We start from the raw sequence: 17,291 nt of genomic DNA on the forward strand, positions 1-17,291 counted from the left end.
GTGCCGCGTCACGAGGAGCCCAGTGGAGCCGGAGCGCACGGGCCCCGGGGCTCCGGGCCCCTCTACCCCAGTCCCGAGCTGCCGAGACGGAGCGCTCCTCCCGCTCGCGGGCCTGCCCCCCACTCCCGAGGCCCCAGACCCGGCTCCGCCCTAGCGGCTGCGTCCGCCCTGCCGGAACCCGGTTTGTCTGGTTCTCCCCGAGTGGCTCGTTTCTCGAATTTCTTCTCCCTTTCTCCCTCTTCCCCGATCTCCGGGGCCCTCCCTCTCGCCCTGGCTCCCCGGGCCCCCACGGGGGGCGTCTCGACGCTGCGCGGCCGCCGAGTTTCGGTAGGACCCGCGACGGGCGCAGGGAGGGGACGCGGGAGCCCCGGGGCCTGGGCGGGGGTTGGGGCTCCCAGCCCGCGCCTCCGACGCCTGCCTCCGCCTTGTTCTCCGCGCGCGCTGAGGAACCATCGCTCCGCTTGGCCAAGGACGCGGCTTTATTGGGGTGCCTGGCCCTCGTCCCCCATCACCTACCCCCTCCTCCTAGCCTGCCCCAGCTCCTCGGAGCCCTAGCGCGGTCCCGGGGAGAGGGGAGGTTAAAACAACACTGACTACTGCTCCCGGACAGGAAGTGACTGGGCGCGGGAGGAGGGGGGCGCCGCAGCGCAGGCGAGCTCCGAGACCAGATGTGCGGCTCCAGCTCCAGATGTTCTTCATCTCCGTCCTACTCGCCGTCCGTCCGGGCTCCTCCGGTCTCGGCCAGTGCCAGGCTGGGGAGCGGACGGAGGTCACTGAGAGGCAGTGACGGGTCAGCCCCGACACAGGAGCAGTCTTCCGTGGGGGCTTCGCTGGAGGGACCCTGCAAGCCTCCACTGAATCCTTTCCCCACGCAGACGGGCTCTGGGGGCGCTGAGGGGCTGCTGGGGTCACTCGCAGGCCAGCTTCCCGTCGAAACTGGAGAGGGCGATGGCGAAGGCCTGCAGGGCGCACAGCGGATACCGGTAGTCTAGGGTGAAGGCGTCCTCCGCCACGCGGCCGAACTGCAGCACGATATAGTCAGCTATGGACACAAGACAGGGGTGGGGGCGGCCCGAGACCTCCTTGGACCCCCATCCTGGCAGACAGTGCCTTCAACCTTGGGGGCAGTTTCTCCCTTGCCTTGGGGCTCCAACCCTCAGCCATCATCTCAGTTACTCAACACCCATCCCGTCTTCCTATCACTCCACACCAGCTCCATATGGCTTCACAGTCACACTGTAAGCTCCTGGGGGCAGGGATCCTGCCTTGTCTGCTGCTGCCAAAGGTCATGCCGAAAGCCTGCACCTAATTAACTATAGGACCCCGTCAAATGTTTCCAAGCCCAGAACTCTTCCTTCCCAACGTCTCTGTTGCTTCTGGGCACATTCTTTCCTCCTATCCCCAGCCCCGAAGTCCCACCCCTTGACTAGCCCCCTGGTCCCCTTCCTCAGCTTTACTGGGCACCTCTCCCCTCTCTGGTCCAGGTTACCAGCTCCAACCTCAGCACCTCTCCCAGCATCCACAGGAAGTTGCTCAAAATACCCCCAAACTCAGGTGGACCAGGGTCCACCAGAAAGGTGATCTGGAGAGCAGTCCTACAGCCACAGGACAGGTGGCACTGGGGACACATCCCTAGGATGCAGTTAGGGGTGGGGGGCTTGCTCAGCATTGGTCCAACCCTGGGAACCCAGAGACCTATGGGAGATAGGCTTCCATCCCCAAACTTCCTCACCTTAGTGGGAAGGAAGCCCTTCCCCAAGGCTTGTTAACAGGGACATCTTGTTTCCCTGACTCTTCCAGGGTAGTCCTTTGACCTCACTTGAGAGAAGACAGAGTAGGCACTCAAAAATGCTTAATATTCCCTGCCCCTGAAAGGCAGCCATCTTGAAGAGGTTAAGAGCATGGCCACTGGAAATCCAGACTGTCAGCTGTACCCGCTACTAGGATGTGACCATGGGCAAGTTGCTTAACCTCTCTGTGCCTGTTTTCTGCCAAATAGGGATAACAATGGCACTCCCTGGACAGGGATGTTGAAGGGATTTAATGATTCAGTATCTGTAAAATCCCAAGAACAGCGCCCTGCACATAGTAAGCACTGTGTTAAGTTTTGTGAAATAAATTTTGAGAGCCAGTGTAACTTCCTGGTGAAGGAGCTGAGAGACTTTGGGCAAAGGGCTGCCCTCTCTGAGCCTCAGCACCCTCTTTGATCACAGTGGGGTTGGGCTGTCAGTGCTTTTCAAACTCTAGGAGCTCAACCCTCCCTTCAACATGATTTTATCCAGAATGTCCCTGGATATTCTGCTCTGCTCTGGTCAATGCTGGAGTGGGAACCTGGAATGACGAGCTCCAAGACACCCACTTAGAATATCTGAGGCTCCTGAGAGCACAGCGTCAGTGCCACAGGAGAGTGTGACCTTGCAGGATGTCCCAGCTCCTGGGATAGAGGCTGGTGTGTGTGTGTGTGTGTGTGTGTGTGTGTGTGTGAGGGGGTGAGGGGAGCTTGAGTGAGGGTCAGCATCCTGTGTTTGGCAGAGGAGAGCCAGACCTGGGCTGGTACTCACGGTCATCAGCGTGGACAATCTGGAAGTTCTTGACTGAGGCCTGGGTGACCCGGCCTTGGAAGTTGAGGGTGTAGGATCCGCTGTCGTCGTTCCAGACAGGTGGCTTGTTGTGCAGTTCGATGAGGCTCTCCAGTGTCTTGTTCTGCCAGCGCACCAGCAGGCCGTCGCTAGCCTGGGGTGCCCCAGGGGAATAGACAGGGAGAGGACAGTTAGAGATGGCTGAGACGGCTCAGGACTGACTGGAGAAGGGGCCTGGCCATTTATGCATGCTCTTTTATGTGTGTGCAGGCGTGCGGCCTGGACATCTCCATCCATCAGGGTATCTGAGAACAGGCTTGACATCTGTGGTGTCCTTGTGGATAGGTGCACGTCCATGAGAATGGGGCTTTGTCTCTGGGATGTCAAAGCGGAGGGCTAGAAAATGGCAAGGGGCATCTATCTGGCACATAGGCATTCCATGCCACTGGTACCCAAGTGGTCTTAGGAGACGGACACATGCTGGTACCTAATGGCAGGAGGAGCCGATCTCAGACCTACAAGGGGCACACAGTTGAGCTGGGGAGATGGACAGGTAAATTACAGTTAAGAGAAAGTGTACTTGGACGAGAGTTTCTGAAAGGAACGAGCAGGGTCTGTACAATGTGCCCTTAAGATCTTGCTTTCCTGAGTTTCCTTGTTACCTGCTCATGTTCATAGATTAGAGTGAGTCCACTCAAGATCACTTCCTCCAAGAAGCCTTCCTGACCACCCCCATCTGATTTAGATGTCTCAGCTCTAAGCTTCCATGACACTTTGCTCTTACCATTCCTCCCACTGCACTGTAATTGGCAGAAGAGAGACCCAAAGCAGCAATGGGCGTTTCTTACTGGGCCCAAATAAAGGCAGGAGGTGCTGCCTCCGGGGGATTTGTGTGTTTATTCCAGACATGGGAGGGGCAACTGTGGGGCCCACAGGCTGAGTGAACCCTCAACACTGAGCCTCCCATGGCTGGTTCCCTGCAGATCAGCCTGGGCTGTGACTTTCCAGCAGGGAAGGATGTGTCAGCTGACAGGGGTATTATCTTTCATTGTAAATGAGTAAAATGACATCAGTCTCCTGTGAGGATGGGGCATGCAAGTCACCCAGAGTCTCTGAAATCCTGGACTCATTGGACCTGCAGTGCTAAAGAGCAGAGCATAGGGCTGACACGTCTCTCCAGAACATTTCTCCATCTTAACCTGTGCCTCTCACACATGCAAAACCACCTTTGCTTTTTAAAATACAAGTCATGCCAAGGGCAGTGGCTCACACCTGTAATCCCAACACTTTGAGAGGATGGGGCGAGAGGATCATGAGCCCAGGAGTTTGAGACCAGCCTGGGCAACAAAATGAGACCCCAGCTCTCCAAAAAACTGGCCAGGTATGGTGGCATGTGGTTAGGGTCTCAGCTACATGAAAGGCTGAGGCTGAGGCAGGAAGGAGCTCTGTTTGAGGCCAGGAGGTCGAGGCTGCAGTGAGCTGTGATCACACCACTGCATTCCAGCCTGGGCTAGAGTGAGACCCAGTCACAAAAAAATAAAAAGCCGGGCACGGTGCCTCACACTTATAATCCCAGCACTTTGGGAGGCTGAGGCAGGCGGATCACTTGAGGTCAGGAGTTCAAGACCAGCCTGGCCATCGTGGTGAAACCCCATCTCTACGTAAAATACAAAAATTAGCTGTGTGTGGTGGTATGCACCTGTAATCCCAGCTACTCAGGAGGCTGAGGCAGGAGAATTTCTTGAACCCAGGAGATAGAGGTTGCAGTGAACTGTGATCACGCCATTGCACTCCAGCCTGAGTGACAGAGGGAGACCATCTCAAAAACAAAAACAGGTCATGTTACTCCTCTGCTCAAAACCCTGTTGTAGCTTCCCATTTCTCTCAGAGCAAAAATCAGTTTTACAGGCCCTGTCTACCCCTTACCCTCACTTCTCTGACTTCCCCTCCCTCTGGCCACCTGGCAGTGCCTCCAACCCACCTCCTGCTGCAGGACCTTTGCACTGGCTCTTCCCTCTGCCTAGGTGCTCTTCCCCCTGATACCTGCAGGCTCACTCCCTCACCCTCTCATTGAGGCCCACTCTGACAACCATATTTAATATTGAGTCTATACACACACTTATCACTTCCCTTCCCCTGTTTGACTTTTTTTCTTTTTAAAAATTCTTTCTTTATTTTTTTTGGAGACAGAGCCTCACTCTGTCGCCAGGCTGGAGTGCAGTTGGTGCGATCTCAGCTCACTGTAACCGCTGCCTCCCGGGTCCAGGTTCAAACAATTCTCCTGCCTCAGCCTTCCGAGTAGCTGGGATTACAGGCATGTGCCACCATGCCAAGCTAATTTTTGTATTTTTAGTAGAGATGGGGTTTTGCCATGGTGGGCAAGCTGGTCTTGAACTCCTGACCTAAGGTGATCTGCCCACCTTGGCCTTCCAAAGTGCTGGGATTACAGCTGGCCTGGAGTGCAGTGGTGTAGTCTTGCCTCCCTGCAACCTCTACCTGCTGGCCTCAAGCAATCCTCCCACCTCAGCCTCCCAAATAGCTGGGAGGTGTGCAGCCCCTGGCTAATTTTTCTATTTTTTAAAATAGAGACGGGGTTTCACCATGTTGGCCAGGCTGGTCTCGAACTCCTGGCCTCAAGTGATCCCCTGCACCGGCCTTTCTTCCCCATAGCACTTACCACCTTCTAGAATGCTCCACAATTTATTTATTTATCACGATTATTGTCTACTCTCTCTCTCCTCCCACTAGAATGCCAGCTTCAAGGGGGCAGATCTGTGTTTTGTCCACTGATGTCTTCCAGGCACCTAGGATAATACCTGGTACTCAATATGTGTGGTTAATGAAGATATGAATGGATGTAATACATGAATTTGATATAAACTCTGAAAATAACCAAAAAGCCTATTGTTTTTCAGTGAATTCAATTACAAAAAGCCCAAATCCGTTCCACGGGTGGCTAGAATGAATTTGTGCTGGAGGGTGATGAATGTGCTCAGGGAATAGGCTATTTCCTAAGCTGAGCCCTGACTGGAGAACAAGGCCCTCAGGCCAGGGACCAGGGAGGCGCAGGGCTCACATTTCGGGGCCGGATGGGGACCCTCTCGTTCTCCGCACTCATGCCAGGAATGATGACTGTCATGCGCCTGGGGCCTCGGAAGCCCAGCACATTGGTTTCCTGGGAAGGAAACAGATGCCTGTGAGGCCGGACCCTGTAAGGGGAGCAGCCTGGCACAGGGGACAGGTGGAGTCCTCACATAGATCACAGCTGCCAGCTCCTGCCGAAGGCTCGCCACGTTAGTGCCGTACCCACGCTGTGGGTTCTGCCCATTGTCAAAGACAGTGAAGCGGTTCCCCAGGAGATTGGACCTGCAAGCAGAGTAGAGCTTGGGGCAGGGATGAGGGGATCCTACATCCCTGCCCCAGGCCCCTTCTATATAGCCAAGCAATTTAGAGAGTTTCCTACAAGGGTGGGGTGTCTTAGGACTGAACAATTTCATGTCCCGTGATCCAGGCCTCCCCCTATGCAGAGGTCTTTTTAAATGCTGGCCCAACCCAGGGCATGGTAGGCCAAGCCTGTAATCCCAGCACTTTGGGAGTCGGAGGAGGGAGGATCACTTGAGACCAGGAGTTTGAAACCAGCCTTGGCAACATGGCAGGCAACCCCATCTCTACAAAAAGTCCCCACCCACCCACCCCTAAATTATCCAGGCATGGTGGCATATGCCTGTAGTCCCAGCTACTCAGGAGGCTAAGGTGAGAGGATCACTTGAGCCCAAGAGGTCGAGACTGCAGTGAGCCGAGGCTGCGATCACATCACTGCACTCCAGTGTGGGCAACAGGGTAAGACCCTGTCTCCAAAAAAAAAGGGCTGAATCTAAAAGGAGACTAGGCAATGTTAAAATCCCAATTCCATCTCTTACTTTTACTAGATGTGAGATCTTAGACAAGATACTTAAACTCTCTGAGCCCCAACTTCCCCATCTATAAAATAGGCTGAGTGATAGCATTTCCCTCCTTTGGACAATAAGGATTGAATGCATGAAGTGACTTAGAATTACACCTGACACGTAAATCGGCCTTATAAAAGTCTTGTTAAATACATAAATTTATTTATTTTTGAGACACAGTCTTGCTCTGTCACCCAGGCTGGAGTGCAGTGGCATGATCTCAGCTCACTGCAACCTCCACCTCTTACGTTCAAGAGATTCACCCCCCTCAGTCTTCCAGGTATCTGGGACTCCAGGCATGTGCCACCACGCCTGGCTAATTTTTGGATTTTTAGTAGAGATGGGGTTTCACCATGTTGGTCATGCTGGCCTCGAACTCCTGACCTCAAGTGACCCACCAGCCTTGGCCTCCCAAAGTGCTGGGATCACAGGCGTGAGCCATCGTGCCTGGCCTAAATACATAAATTTATGAAATAAGGCCTGACGTGGGTATCCACTTCCCCAGCTCTCAGATCTGTGGTGAGGATTAGATGAGGTGTATGGGAAGAAGGCACAGAGTAGTGCTAAATATATGTTCATTCATTTGCTCAGTAAATACTTGTTGAGAAGCTAACACGTGTTCAGCGTTAGGAATTGAGCCATTAACAAGACAGGCCCGGTGCCTGCCCTCGTAGAACTTATGCCCTACTCCAAGTAAGGCCCTGGGCCAGCAGCAGTGTGGGCATCACCTGGGAACTCATTAAAAATGTAGACTTCCAGGCTCACCCCACACACTGAACCATTTTAACAAGCTCCCCAAATGATCTGTGTACCTCCAAGTGAGAGGCCCTGGGCTAGGGGACATTTCCAGGGTGCACAATATGGTGGGTGTTCTGCCAGGCACAGCAGGACAGAGATGACTGGCTATGGCCTTCTTGCTGACCCAAGTCCCTCCAGCCCCAGGAAGCCCAGCCCCACCTCAGCTTCCCGATGAAATTCTCCCCGCCTCTGGACAGGTTGGTAGGGTCGCTGGAGATGAGGTAATTGGCTGTCTTGCTTCGTTTTCGTTTCCTGCCAGCCAAAAGGAACACCTGGGGTAAAGGGGAGACAGGTGAGAGGGTGGGAAGAGAAGGTGGAAAGGGATGGAGGTGAGCTTCTGGGAGAAAGCAGGCCCATTTGTTCCCTGGCCCCCATCCCAGGCCCCTCCACACTCCCTCCTCTGCTGCCGCTCAACACCCACCTTCTTCTCCGTGTCCAGGTGCAGGAAGTAGGAGGGATACATGCCTCGATCCATGCCCTTCTTGTCCCGGGTCAGCCGGCAGCGCACCGTGCGGCCCTGGGGGGCAGGCTGGAGCACAAACTCCTGGGGATCGTCTACTTCCACGGGGGGAGACGGTGCCCTCTCCTCCTTCTGGGTGGGGGCAGAGGGTATATCAGCCCCAGAGCACCAGCTTCCCCGCCCCCAGCAGGTCCCAGTGCTGGGACACCCGCAGCCTGGCAAGACGACTTACCGCTTTCTGTGTGCAGAGAGAACAGAGAGGCTGGCTAGAGCAGGGCTGAATCCCTGGAGGCTGGGATGCCTCTGCCCCTCACACTCCCTGACAGCCCAGCACGGCCAAGTTAGGAGGCTCTGGGGAGCTCTATGACTTATTTTTATTCTGCTTAGCTTGTGGTGAGGAGCACACACTTGGGAGCCAGATTGTCTAGGGTCAAATCCTAGTTTCACCCCGCCTCACATGGTGATCTGACAGTTCACCAGTAACTGTCAGATCACCATGTGACTCCATTTTCTCATCTGAGAAGTGAGTACAGTAGGGGTGGATACCTGGGACAACCTTACCTACGTATTTAACAAATCTTTGCATAAATTCTACCAGGGTGCCATAGTTCTACGTACTTTCCACATATTAACTCATTTCATCCTCATATCACCCCACCATGGTAGTCATCCCCATTGTGCAGATGAAGAAGCTGAGGCTTATAGAAGGTAAGTCACTTCCCAAGTTCATGTAACTAGTCAGAGGTGGAGCCGGGGCGTGAGTCCTGTCCAATCTCCTATGAGATCCAGAGCTTTTAGAAAGAACTTCCCTTGGCTGAGCAGGTGGCTCATGCCTGTAATCCCAGCACTTTGGGAGGTTGAGGCAGGCAGATCATGAGGTTAAGAGATCAAGACCATTCTGGCCAACATGGTGAAACCCTGTCTCAACTAAAAATACAAAATCAACTGGGCGTGGTGTGCATCTGTAATCCCAGTTACTCAGAAGGCTAAAGCTGGAGAATTGCTTGAACCTGAGAGGTGGAGGTTGCAGTGAGCTGAGATGGTGCCACTGCTTTCCAGCCTGGCAACAGACAGTTCCTCCAAGACTTTCATTACTTTCTCTCCATCTCAAAAAAAAACCAAAAAAACCCTTCCATCCTTTACATACTGTCTCAGTTAGTGAAGTGGGGCTGACAGAATGGACTGCTGTGTTCTAAGCACTATGGAAGTGTTAGTTACTACTGCTATTGTTAGCATATAGTAAATAAACACAGTTGAAATGATATTCATTATCATAAGATGGCACCCAGTGATCCTTGTCTCCTGGTATTTGTGCCTTCGTGTAATCTCCTCCCACTGTGTACCAGGGTTGGTCCCTGTGACCAGTAGAATATGGCAGAAGTGATGGTGGGCCACTTCCAAGGTTAGGTCAATTTAGCCACAATAAAATATATTGTGGCTTCTACATGCCTCTCTGTCTCTTGGGCTTTGGGAGAAGTTGGCTGTCATGTCATAAGAACACTCAAGCAGCCCCCAGGAGAGGTCCCTGTAGGAAGGAGCTGAGATCTTCAGCTAACACCTACCACAGGAAGCTATTTTAAAAGTGGATCCTTCATTTCCAGTGAAGCCTTCAGAATGACAGCAGCCCCAGCTGACATTCTGATTGCAGCTTCATCAGAGACCCTGAGCCAGAACTACCCTGTTAAGCCACTCCTAGATTCCTGACTCTCAGAATAAGAATAAGAAAGTAAATGTTGTTTTTAGATACTCAGTTTGGGGTGATTTGTTACACAGCACTGCATAGCTAATATATGAATGAATATGTAGGCTTACTTTGCTCACCGAGAAAATCCTAGGAACGATTTGGTGACATAAAGCCCTAGGGTGGCCTGGTGACCCCACAACAGCCCCTTCTGTTCTCACAAACCTGGTACCATTTGTTCTCATGTTCTATCCCTCACAGAAAGGGAGCCAAGAGTCTAAGCCCAACTTTCCAACAGGAGCAAGCATGGACTGCCAGCCTGGGTGTGTGCATTTGAGGGTCCAGTGCTACTTGGGAGCCAGAAAGAAGGCCTGATGTGCTGTGGTTGGCCGTTTTTTTTTGTTTTTTGTTTTTTTCTGAGATGGAGTCTCACTCTGTCACCCAGGCTGGAGTGCAGTGGCATGATCTTGGCTCACCGCAACCTCCACTGCCTGGGTTCAAGCGATTCTCCTGCCTCATCCTCCCAAGTAGCTGGGACTACAGGTGCACACCACCACACTCTGCTAATTTTTGTATTTTTAGTAGAGATGGAGCATATGAGCCCTCAGCTCAGGGACACGTGACCACCCATTCTCCACTCTAGGCTGTTCCAGAAGAAGCTTGGGAAATAAAAGACTATGTTTGGAACGTGAGGTGGAGAAAGTCAGAGCTTATTCAAACACTTCAGCAGCTGCGAATTTCAAGAGCCTACTGTACTGCAGGCTGCTCTGTAGTTATATTCCCCCTGGGAGACAGTAAACTGGCTTTTCAGATTGTACATCAGCATCTGGTGATCTTGGTTAATATGAATCAGTCCCCCCAGACCTGACCCCTCCTGCATAAACTAATAGACCTACAAAGCTAAAACTCAGGCCCCGTCCTCACGGTGCTCTCCCCAGTGGGGGAAACCTGTTCCTCCAAGACTTCCGTTACTTTCTCTCAGCTGGACCTCCCTCTCCTGCTTACTCCAGCTTTTGTGTGTTGGCACCTGAGTCCTGTTTGTGAGCAGGGGCAATATTCAAAATATGTAACAACCTGTTTGAGATGCCCACTGGTAAGCTTGGAGGAGAACCCAGAGGCCCCTGATGGGCAGTGTTGATTCTTTCATTGCTGGAGTATTTAGTTGCTGGGAAGTTGGGAAGTCCTGGGTAGGGTGGGTGAAAGTGCCTAGGGAGCTCAGGGCAGTAGGGTAGAAACATTTTAACAACTGGTGCAGCTAACAGTCAGTCAGTTCTCATATGCCTCTCTGCCTATGTGCTCCCTAGCACAGAAAACATGGGCGTGGGGGCATCCCTGGCTATCTGATGGTTATGCTGCAGAGGGGAGGCCTCAGAGAGCCCAGATGACAGAAGGCCCTTGCGTGGCCAGTCCTAGCCTAATGATCCCACAAACGCCTCCTCTGTTTGCACAAACCTGGTTCCCTTTGTCCTCATATCCTATCATGAGATGGGGAGCCATGGTTCTAACCTCAAGTGACTCCAAGGCCCCACCCTCTAGGTTCCCAGGTCCAGGCCCCTGCCTCTGCTTCCTGAAGGGACCTCAGCCCCCTGTCCCGCTGGGCCCCAACCTTTTTGCCTTTTCCTTTGGCTTTGCCCTTTTGATTGCTGTTCTTTGTCACGGTAGCTGCCTTGTCCTCCTCTTCTTCCTCCTTTCTCTCGCCTTTGGGAGTGCCTGGGCACGGAGGGGGAAACAAGGCTGTGAATTCCTCACCCTGGTCTGCACCCATGTCTCACTTGGATTCTTCCCACAACCACAAGAGGGTAAACCCCATGTTATTATTAGAACTCAGAAAGGCTAAGACACCTACCTGAGACTACACAGCTATCAAAGTGGGGATTAAGATGCCCCGGACACTGTCTGACTCTAGACCCCACAGCTCCTTACCTGGCACTGTCCCATATGACGTAAGGACCCACCAGCTCCCCTCCCCTAGGACCACCTCAATATGTCACCACAGCAGAATCCCTTGCCATCCACCTTTCTTCTTCAGAGCTTTCTTGGCAGGACTGCCTTCCCCAACCAGAAACAGGGCTGCTGGGCTCTTTCTGGCACTGGCTGGGCTCCCTGAGGGGTCCTTGTCTGCCTCCCCGGACCCTGCATTGTGGATGTGAAAGCATTACAACCCTCACCGCAGCTAGAGTCCCCTGTTCCTCCCTGGGCTGGGCTCACCTTTCTTCTTGGCCTTTCTTATCTTGGTCCCCTCCCCTGCTGGGGCTTCTTTATTCCTGGTGCGCAGAGGTTTCGGTGTGGGGTCAGGGCTTTCCAGGTCTCCTGGAAATGGAAGATGGGGGTCAGGCAGAGACGGTGTCTATTGGGGCTGAAGGCTGCCTTCCAACCCTCTCTCCTCCCTATAGTCCCCAGGGAGGCTGAAGGTTTGACAGGGGCCCACAGCCTGCCTTCTTCTGCTCTTTTTTTTTTTTTTTTTTGAGACAGTCTCGCTGTATTGCTCAGGCTGGAGTGTAGTGGCAGGATCTCCGTTCACTCCAACGTCTGCCTCCTGGGTTCAAGTAATTCTTGTGCCTCAGCCTCCCAAGTAACTGGGACTACAGGTGCTCCCACTACAGCCAGCTAATTTGTATTGACTTCTGCTCGTCTTGGTTTTTCTTTCCCTGAGTCCAGAAAAGCTCTGGGCAAAGACCAGGAGCTTAACAAGCAGTTCCCAAACGAATAAACACCAGGCCTTCTAACCAAGGAACCATTCTCTGGTCACCGCTCCAGAGTGAGCTCTCCCGGCCTCAGAGGCCCAAGGTCCTAGCTCTAGGCCAGGCTGCTGGTATCTATCAGGTAAGTTACCCCGGCCAGGATGCCATCACAGCACTGACTCACTGATTTCTTTTTACTGTAATCACTTTGATACTTTTATAAAAATGATAACAATTTCCATTGAGTTAAAACAAAAACTAAACAAAAAACACAAAGAAAACTAGAATCCTGTTTGGGTGCAGTGGCTAACGCCTGTAATCCCAGCACTTTGGGAGGCTGAGTTGGGTGGATCACCTGAGGCTGAGGTTGGGAGTTCGAGACCAGCCTGCCCAACATGGAGAAACCCTGTCTCTACTAAAAATACAAAATTAGCTGGGCGTGGTGGTATGTGCCTGTAATCCCAGCTACTTGGGAGGCTGAGGCAGGAGAATTGCTTGAACCCAGGAGGTGGAGGTTTGGGTGAGCCAAGATCCTGCCATTGCACTCCAGCCTGGGCAACAAAGGCAACATTTTGTCTCAAAAAGAAAAGAAAAGAAAAAACTAGAATCCTCTGTCCTCCTCTGGCTCACAGAGCACAAGGGACAGGGGCAGTTGGGCATATATTGGTCTATGTTCTTAAGGACCATGGGGGGAAGAAACCATCAGAGGAAAAACTCTCCCGTCACAGCTCTGGGTTTGTTTTGAGGCCTGGACCACTGTGTCTCAGTGAGATGCCAAGCCCCACCCCCCCAGGGACAGGGCTGTTCTGCTTCCCCATGGGCTCCCTCAGCACCCACCCCTTAGGCCCTGGGCCTTGGCCCTCCTCTCCTTCAGGTCTGCGGAGCTCTTCTCTTTCAGAGGCTTCTTGGGAGGCAGAAGGATTTTCTTTTTCTTTTCCTCTGCCTCCTTTTCCTCATCATCCTCATCCTCTTCCTCCTCCTCCTCCTCCTCCTCTGTAGGTAGAAACTCTTTAATGGGGGTTTGAGCGGGGCCCTCCTTATCTGGGGAGCCCAGTCCCTACATCCTGCTGGGAAGTGGTGCATGGGCACCAGGAGGGGAGCCTGCCCTTCTGAAACAGGAACAGGAGACCTGGCACCTTCCCAGAAGAGTGAGGGTGACTGGCAGCCTTCAGGGTCTGCAAGTCAGGGGAGTGGCTGGGGTTGTTGGAATCCTATCTTGGGGAAATGGCCTCCCTCTCCCTCCCTGCCACCCTCCTCCCCTTACACACTCCCCTGGCCCCTTCTCCCTGCACCCACTGCTTCTCCCTGACCTTGTCTGTTTCTCATCTTGAGTCAGACCCATCTGGGCAACTTCTGGCTCCTCACTGCTATTTAAGGCAAAACCCTTAACCCCTCTCTGACTCAGTTTCTCCAACTGTACAATGGGGTTGGGGGGAACAATCACCCTCTTGTAGTTGGTGCTTAGCACAATACCTGGCTCAAAGACAAGGCCAGAGAAGTGGGGGCTGTTTGGCTACAGCTGTTTTCTGCCTCTCGGGGTCGTCCCGCCCAGCCAGCCCCTTCTCTCCTTGGCTCCACTGCCCCCTCACCCGCGTCCCCAGGGCCCTCTCTCACCATCCTCCGCGTCTGGGGCACGGGCTACCAGAAAGGTTTCCCGGGGGTCTCGCTTCTTGGCCTCGGGGTCCCTGAGGAACCTGGCGTAGACCGTCTGCGGCGCCCGGGCTTCGGCTGGGTCTGGGGAAGGCTCCTCCCGCGGCCTCCCCCTTCGCCCAGCTGAGCCGAGATGCGGGGTTCAGACGGGGTTCCATCCGCGGGTCCACGAGGCAGCACCTCTACCAGCTACCCCCAAGCCTGGGCGTGCCCCCTCGGGCTCCTCACCCTAGGGGGTCTCCCCTGGGCCCCTTCCACTTTCAACACTCCTCCCCGGCTTTCATTCAACCTCCCACCCCTTTTACCCCACCAGCTGCCAGCTCCCAACCCCATTCGCCGCCCCCTCATCACCTGGACCCCGCGCGGGCCCTCAGGCCCCTCCCTCCCGCAGCCCACACCCTGGGGGTCCGCCCCGCTCCGCACCCCGCACCCCGCCCACCTCCGGGCTTCCGGGGCTTGGATCCCGTGGGGCAGGGGGATTCGGGGCCCTCTGTCCTCTTCTTCCTTAGCCTCTGTGCCGGGGCGGGTCGCTGCGGAAGGGGGGTCAAGAGGAGGACGAAGAAGGAAAGGGGGGTTCTGAGGCTGCCCATCCCCCTCTAATCCCTTGAGCTGCCAGAAATAACCGCAGATTATCCAGGGGGAACTGCAGCCCCCTTCCTGGAGTGAAGGATGACCCCTTCCGTGCATCGCGGCCCATCCAATGCTCCAAAGTCCCAATACCTCCCCTGGAAACCCTAAGCCCCACACAGCCCTTTCTCCCCGCAAATCTTCAGACATGCAACCTGCAGACCCTGCTGAGGGGGACCTGTCCCACCCCTAGACCCCCTACTCTGCGTGGGTTTACGCACAGTGGGGACATCTTTCTGCTTCCTTTCCAAGTGGTGTGGCATACCTGCTTCGGGCGCCGCTGGGCCTCCGGGCTCAGGCTTTCTTCTTCATGCCCACTGAGGGTAGCAAAGGGATCAGCCTGTCTCCCGTCCCCTCCCTCCCCATCCCACCCATCCCTTCCATCTAAGCCCCCCAGGGTTCAGGTACCCCAAAATGGGGGCCTTCCAGACCTGTCAGAGGCCCACACCTCTCGGAGGGTTTCGTTCTGCAGAGGCATGGTGCCTTCACCTATCCGCGCCCCTTTCTCTGCAGGTCTAGGAGCCTCCCTCCCTACTCTTGCTAATCCCGGCTCAACCTCACCCCTCCTCCCCCTGCTCAAGCAGTGGAGGCCTGGCCGCGCTGTGGGAGGTGCTACATCCCACGACCCCTCCACCCCTGGCCCCCGCTGGGCCCAGGCCACTGGGAAAGAATCTCAGCTCCAGGTCTTCCCAGATCCCCAGCAGCCTGCAGGATGGCCACCAGTTCCACCTGCCCCCAGGAGTACCCAGAAGCTTGGAATGAGAGGGGCCGATTGGTCATTTGTCAGTGGGATGTGGGAAGAAAACATTAGACTGTATCGTATTTATCTTTATTTCTCACAAAAAATAAGGGCCGGGAGCGGTGACTCACACCTGTAATCCAAGCACTTTGGGAGGCTGAGGCAGGTGGATCATTTGAGGTCAGGAGTTCCAGACCAGTCTGGCCAGCACGGTGAAATCCTGTCTCCACTAAAAATTCAAAAATTAGCCAGGCGTCGTGGTGGGCACCTGTAGTCCCACCTACTTGGGAGGCTGAGGCAGGAGAATTGCTTGAACCCAGGAGACAGAGGCTGCAGTGAGCCCAGATCCTACCACTGCACTCCAGCCTGGGTGACAGAGCAAGACTCCAAGTCAAAAAGAAAATAGATAAATAAGAACTAGGATTTACAAATATTTAATATATGGTTGACAGAAATGTATATAATTTATAAAGAATATGTCTGTATTGGAGGTATACACTTAACTCTTTTCCTTTTCTACTGACAGGGGACCTGCTTTTTTATTTATTTATTTTTGAGACAGAATTTTGCTCTTGTCACCCAGGTCGGAGTGCAGTTGTGTGATCCTGGCTCACTTCAATCTCTGCCGCCTGAGTATAAGTAATTCTTGCTCCTCAGCCTCCTGAGTAACTGGGATTACAGGCGCCTGCCACCATGCCTGGACAATTTATGTATTTTTATATTTTATTTTATTTTACTTATTTGTTTTTTTGAGACAGGGTTTCACTCTTTCTCCCAGGCTGGAGTTCAGTGGCACGATCTTGACTCATTACAACCTCTGCCTCCTGGGTTCAAGCGATTCTCCAGCCTCAACCTCCCAAATAGCTGCTTGTGCCATCATGCCTGGTTTTTTTTTTTTTTTTTGGAGACAGAGTCTCGCTCTGTCACCCGACTGGAGTGCAGTGGTGCAATCTCGACTCACTGCAATCTCCGCCTCCCCAGTTCAAGTGATTCTCCTGCCTCAGCCTCCCGAGTAGCTGGGGCTACAGGCATGTGCCCAGCTAATTTTTGTATTGTTTTGTGGAGACGGGGTTTTACCATGTTGGCCAAGACAGTCTCAAACTCCTGACCTCAAGTGATTCTCCTGCCTCAGCCTCCCAAAGTGCTGGGATTACAGTCTTGAGCCACTGCACCTGGCCTGGATATTTTTTTTTAAAGACTTGGAGACCAGGAATAGAGTGCTGGTATGATTAATGTCGTGGGAGAAATTTGGTTAAATGCTGAGAAAGCTCAGAGGAGGGACCCAATCAGAGGTCCCAGAAGCTTCCAGAAACTGATCTAAAACTTGAAAGATGAGTAGAAATTGCACATGCAAAAATTAAAAAAAAGATAGGATGCGGCCAGATGTGGTGGCTCACACCTGTAATCCCAGCACTTTGGGAGGCCGAGGCAGACAGATCACTGAGGTCAGGAGTTCGAGACCAGCCTGGCCAACATGGTGAAACTGCATCTCTATCTACTAAAAATACAAAAATCATCAGGGCATGGTGGCACGTGCCTATAGTCCCAGCTACTCAAGAGGCAGAGGCAGGAGAATCACTTGAACCCCAGGCCACTAGAGGTTGCAGTGAACTGAGATTGTGGCACTGCACTCCAGCCTGGGCCACAGAAAGAGACTCCATCTCAAAAAAGAGAGAGAGAGAAAAAAGAAAAAAAACAGGATAGGCTACCAGGAAAGGGAACAGCAAAACAAAGGTCTGGATGTTGGAAATGGCCTGGTGGGAGGAAGCCATCTCAGCCCTGGGTCATCCCTGGGTCCACGCCCTGAGCCCTGCCACAGAAGAGCTGAACACTGTGGGTGAGTTACTTGGGTGAGACTCTGAAGCTCCTTTTCCTCATTTGTAAAATGGATTTTTTTTTAAAGACAGATTTTTGCTCTTGTTGCCCAGGCTGGAATGCAATGGCACAATCTCAGCTCACCACAACCTCTGCCTCCCGGGTTCAAGCAATTCTCCTGCCTCAGCCTCCCGAGTAACTGGGATTATAGGCACCTGCCACCATGGCTAATTTTTTATATTTTTAGTAGAGACCAGGTTTCACCATGTTGGCCAGGCTGATCTTGAACTCCTGATCTCAGGTGATCCACCTGC

At 53.4% G+C, this 17,291-nt stretch overlaps 1 protein-coding gene across 4 annotated transcripts; it reads right to left on the reverse strand.

Annotated features, from left to right (window-relative positions):
• Positions 1–461: 461 nt before the first annotated feature.
• Positions 462–14,940, reverse strand: TULP1 (TUB like protein 1). 4 transcript variants are annotated; one of them, XM_035295432.3, is made up of 14 exons: positions 14,855–14,940; positions 14,689–14,740; positions 14,236–14,326; positions 13,761–13,919; positions 12,984–13,139; positions 11,674–11,775; positions 11,482–11,598; positions 11,072–11,175; positions 7,746–7,916; positions 7,484–7,596; positions 5,834–5,945; positions 5,656–5,754; positions 2,562–2,733; positions 462–959 (listed from the first exon to the last, which is right to left on the reverse strand). In XM_035295432.3, the coding sequence occupies exons 1-14, from the start codon at positions 14,899–14,901 to the stop codon at positions 526–528; spliced, it is 1,929 nt and encodes a 642-aa protein (XP_035151323.1). In that variant the 5' UTR covers positions 14,902–14,940; the 3' UTR covers positions 462–525. The 4 variants fall into 4 exon arrangements, with proteins under 4 accessions (XP_035151323.1, XP_035151321.1, XP_078225177.1 ...); XM_035295430.3 differs by having other exon boundaries at positions 462–1,022; XM_035295434.2 differs by having other exon boundaries at positions 781–1,042.
• Positions 14,941–17,291: the final 2,351 nt, after the last annotated feature.

The sequence above is a fragment of the Callithrix jacchus genome, chromosome 4 (genome assembly GCF_049354715.1).
Source record: "Callithrix jacchus isolate 240 chromosome 4, calJac240_pri, whole genome shotgun sequence".
In the NCBI taxonomy this organism is placed as follows: domain Eukaryota; kingdom Metazoa; phylum Chordata; class Mammalia; order Primates; family Cebidae; genus Callithrix; species Callithrix jacchus.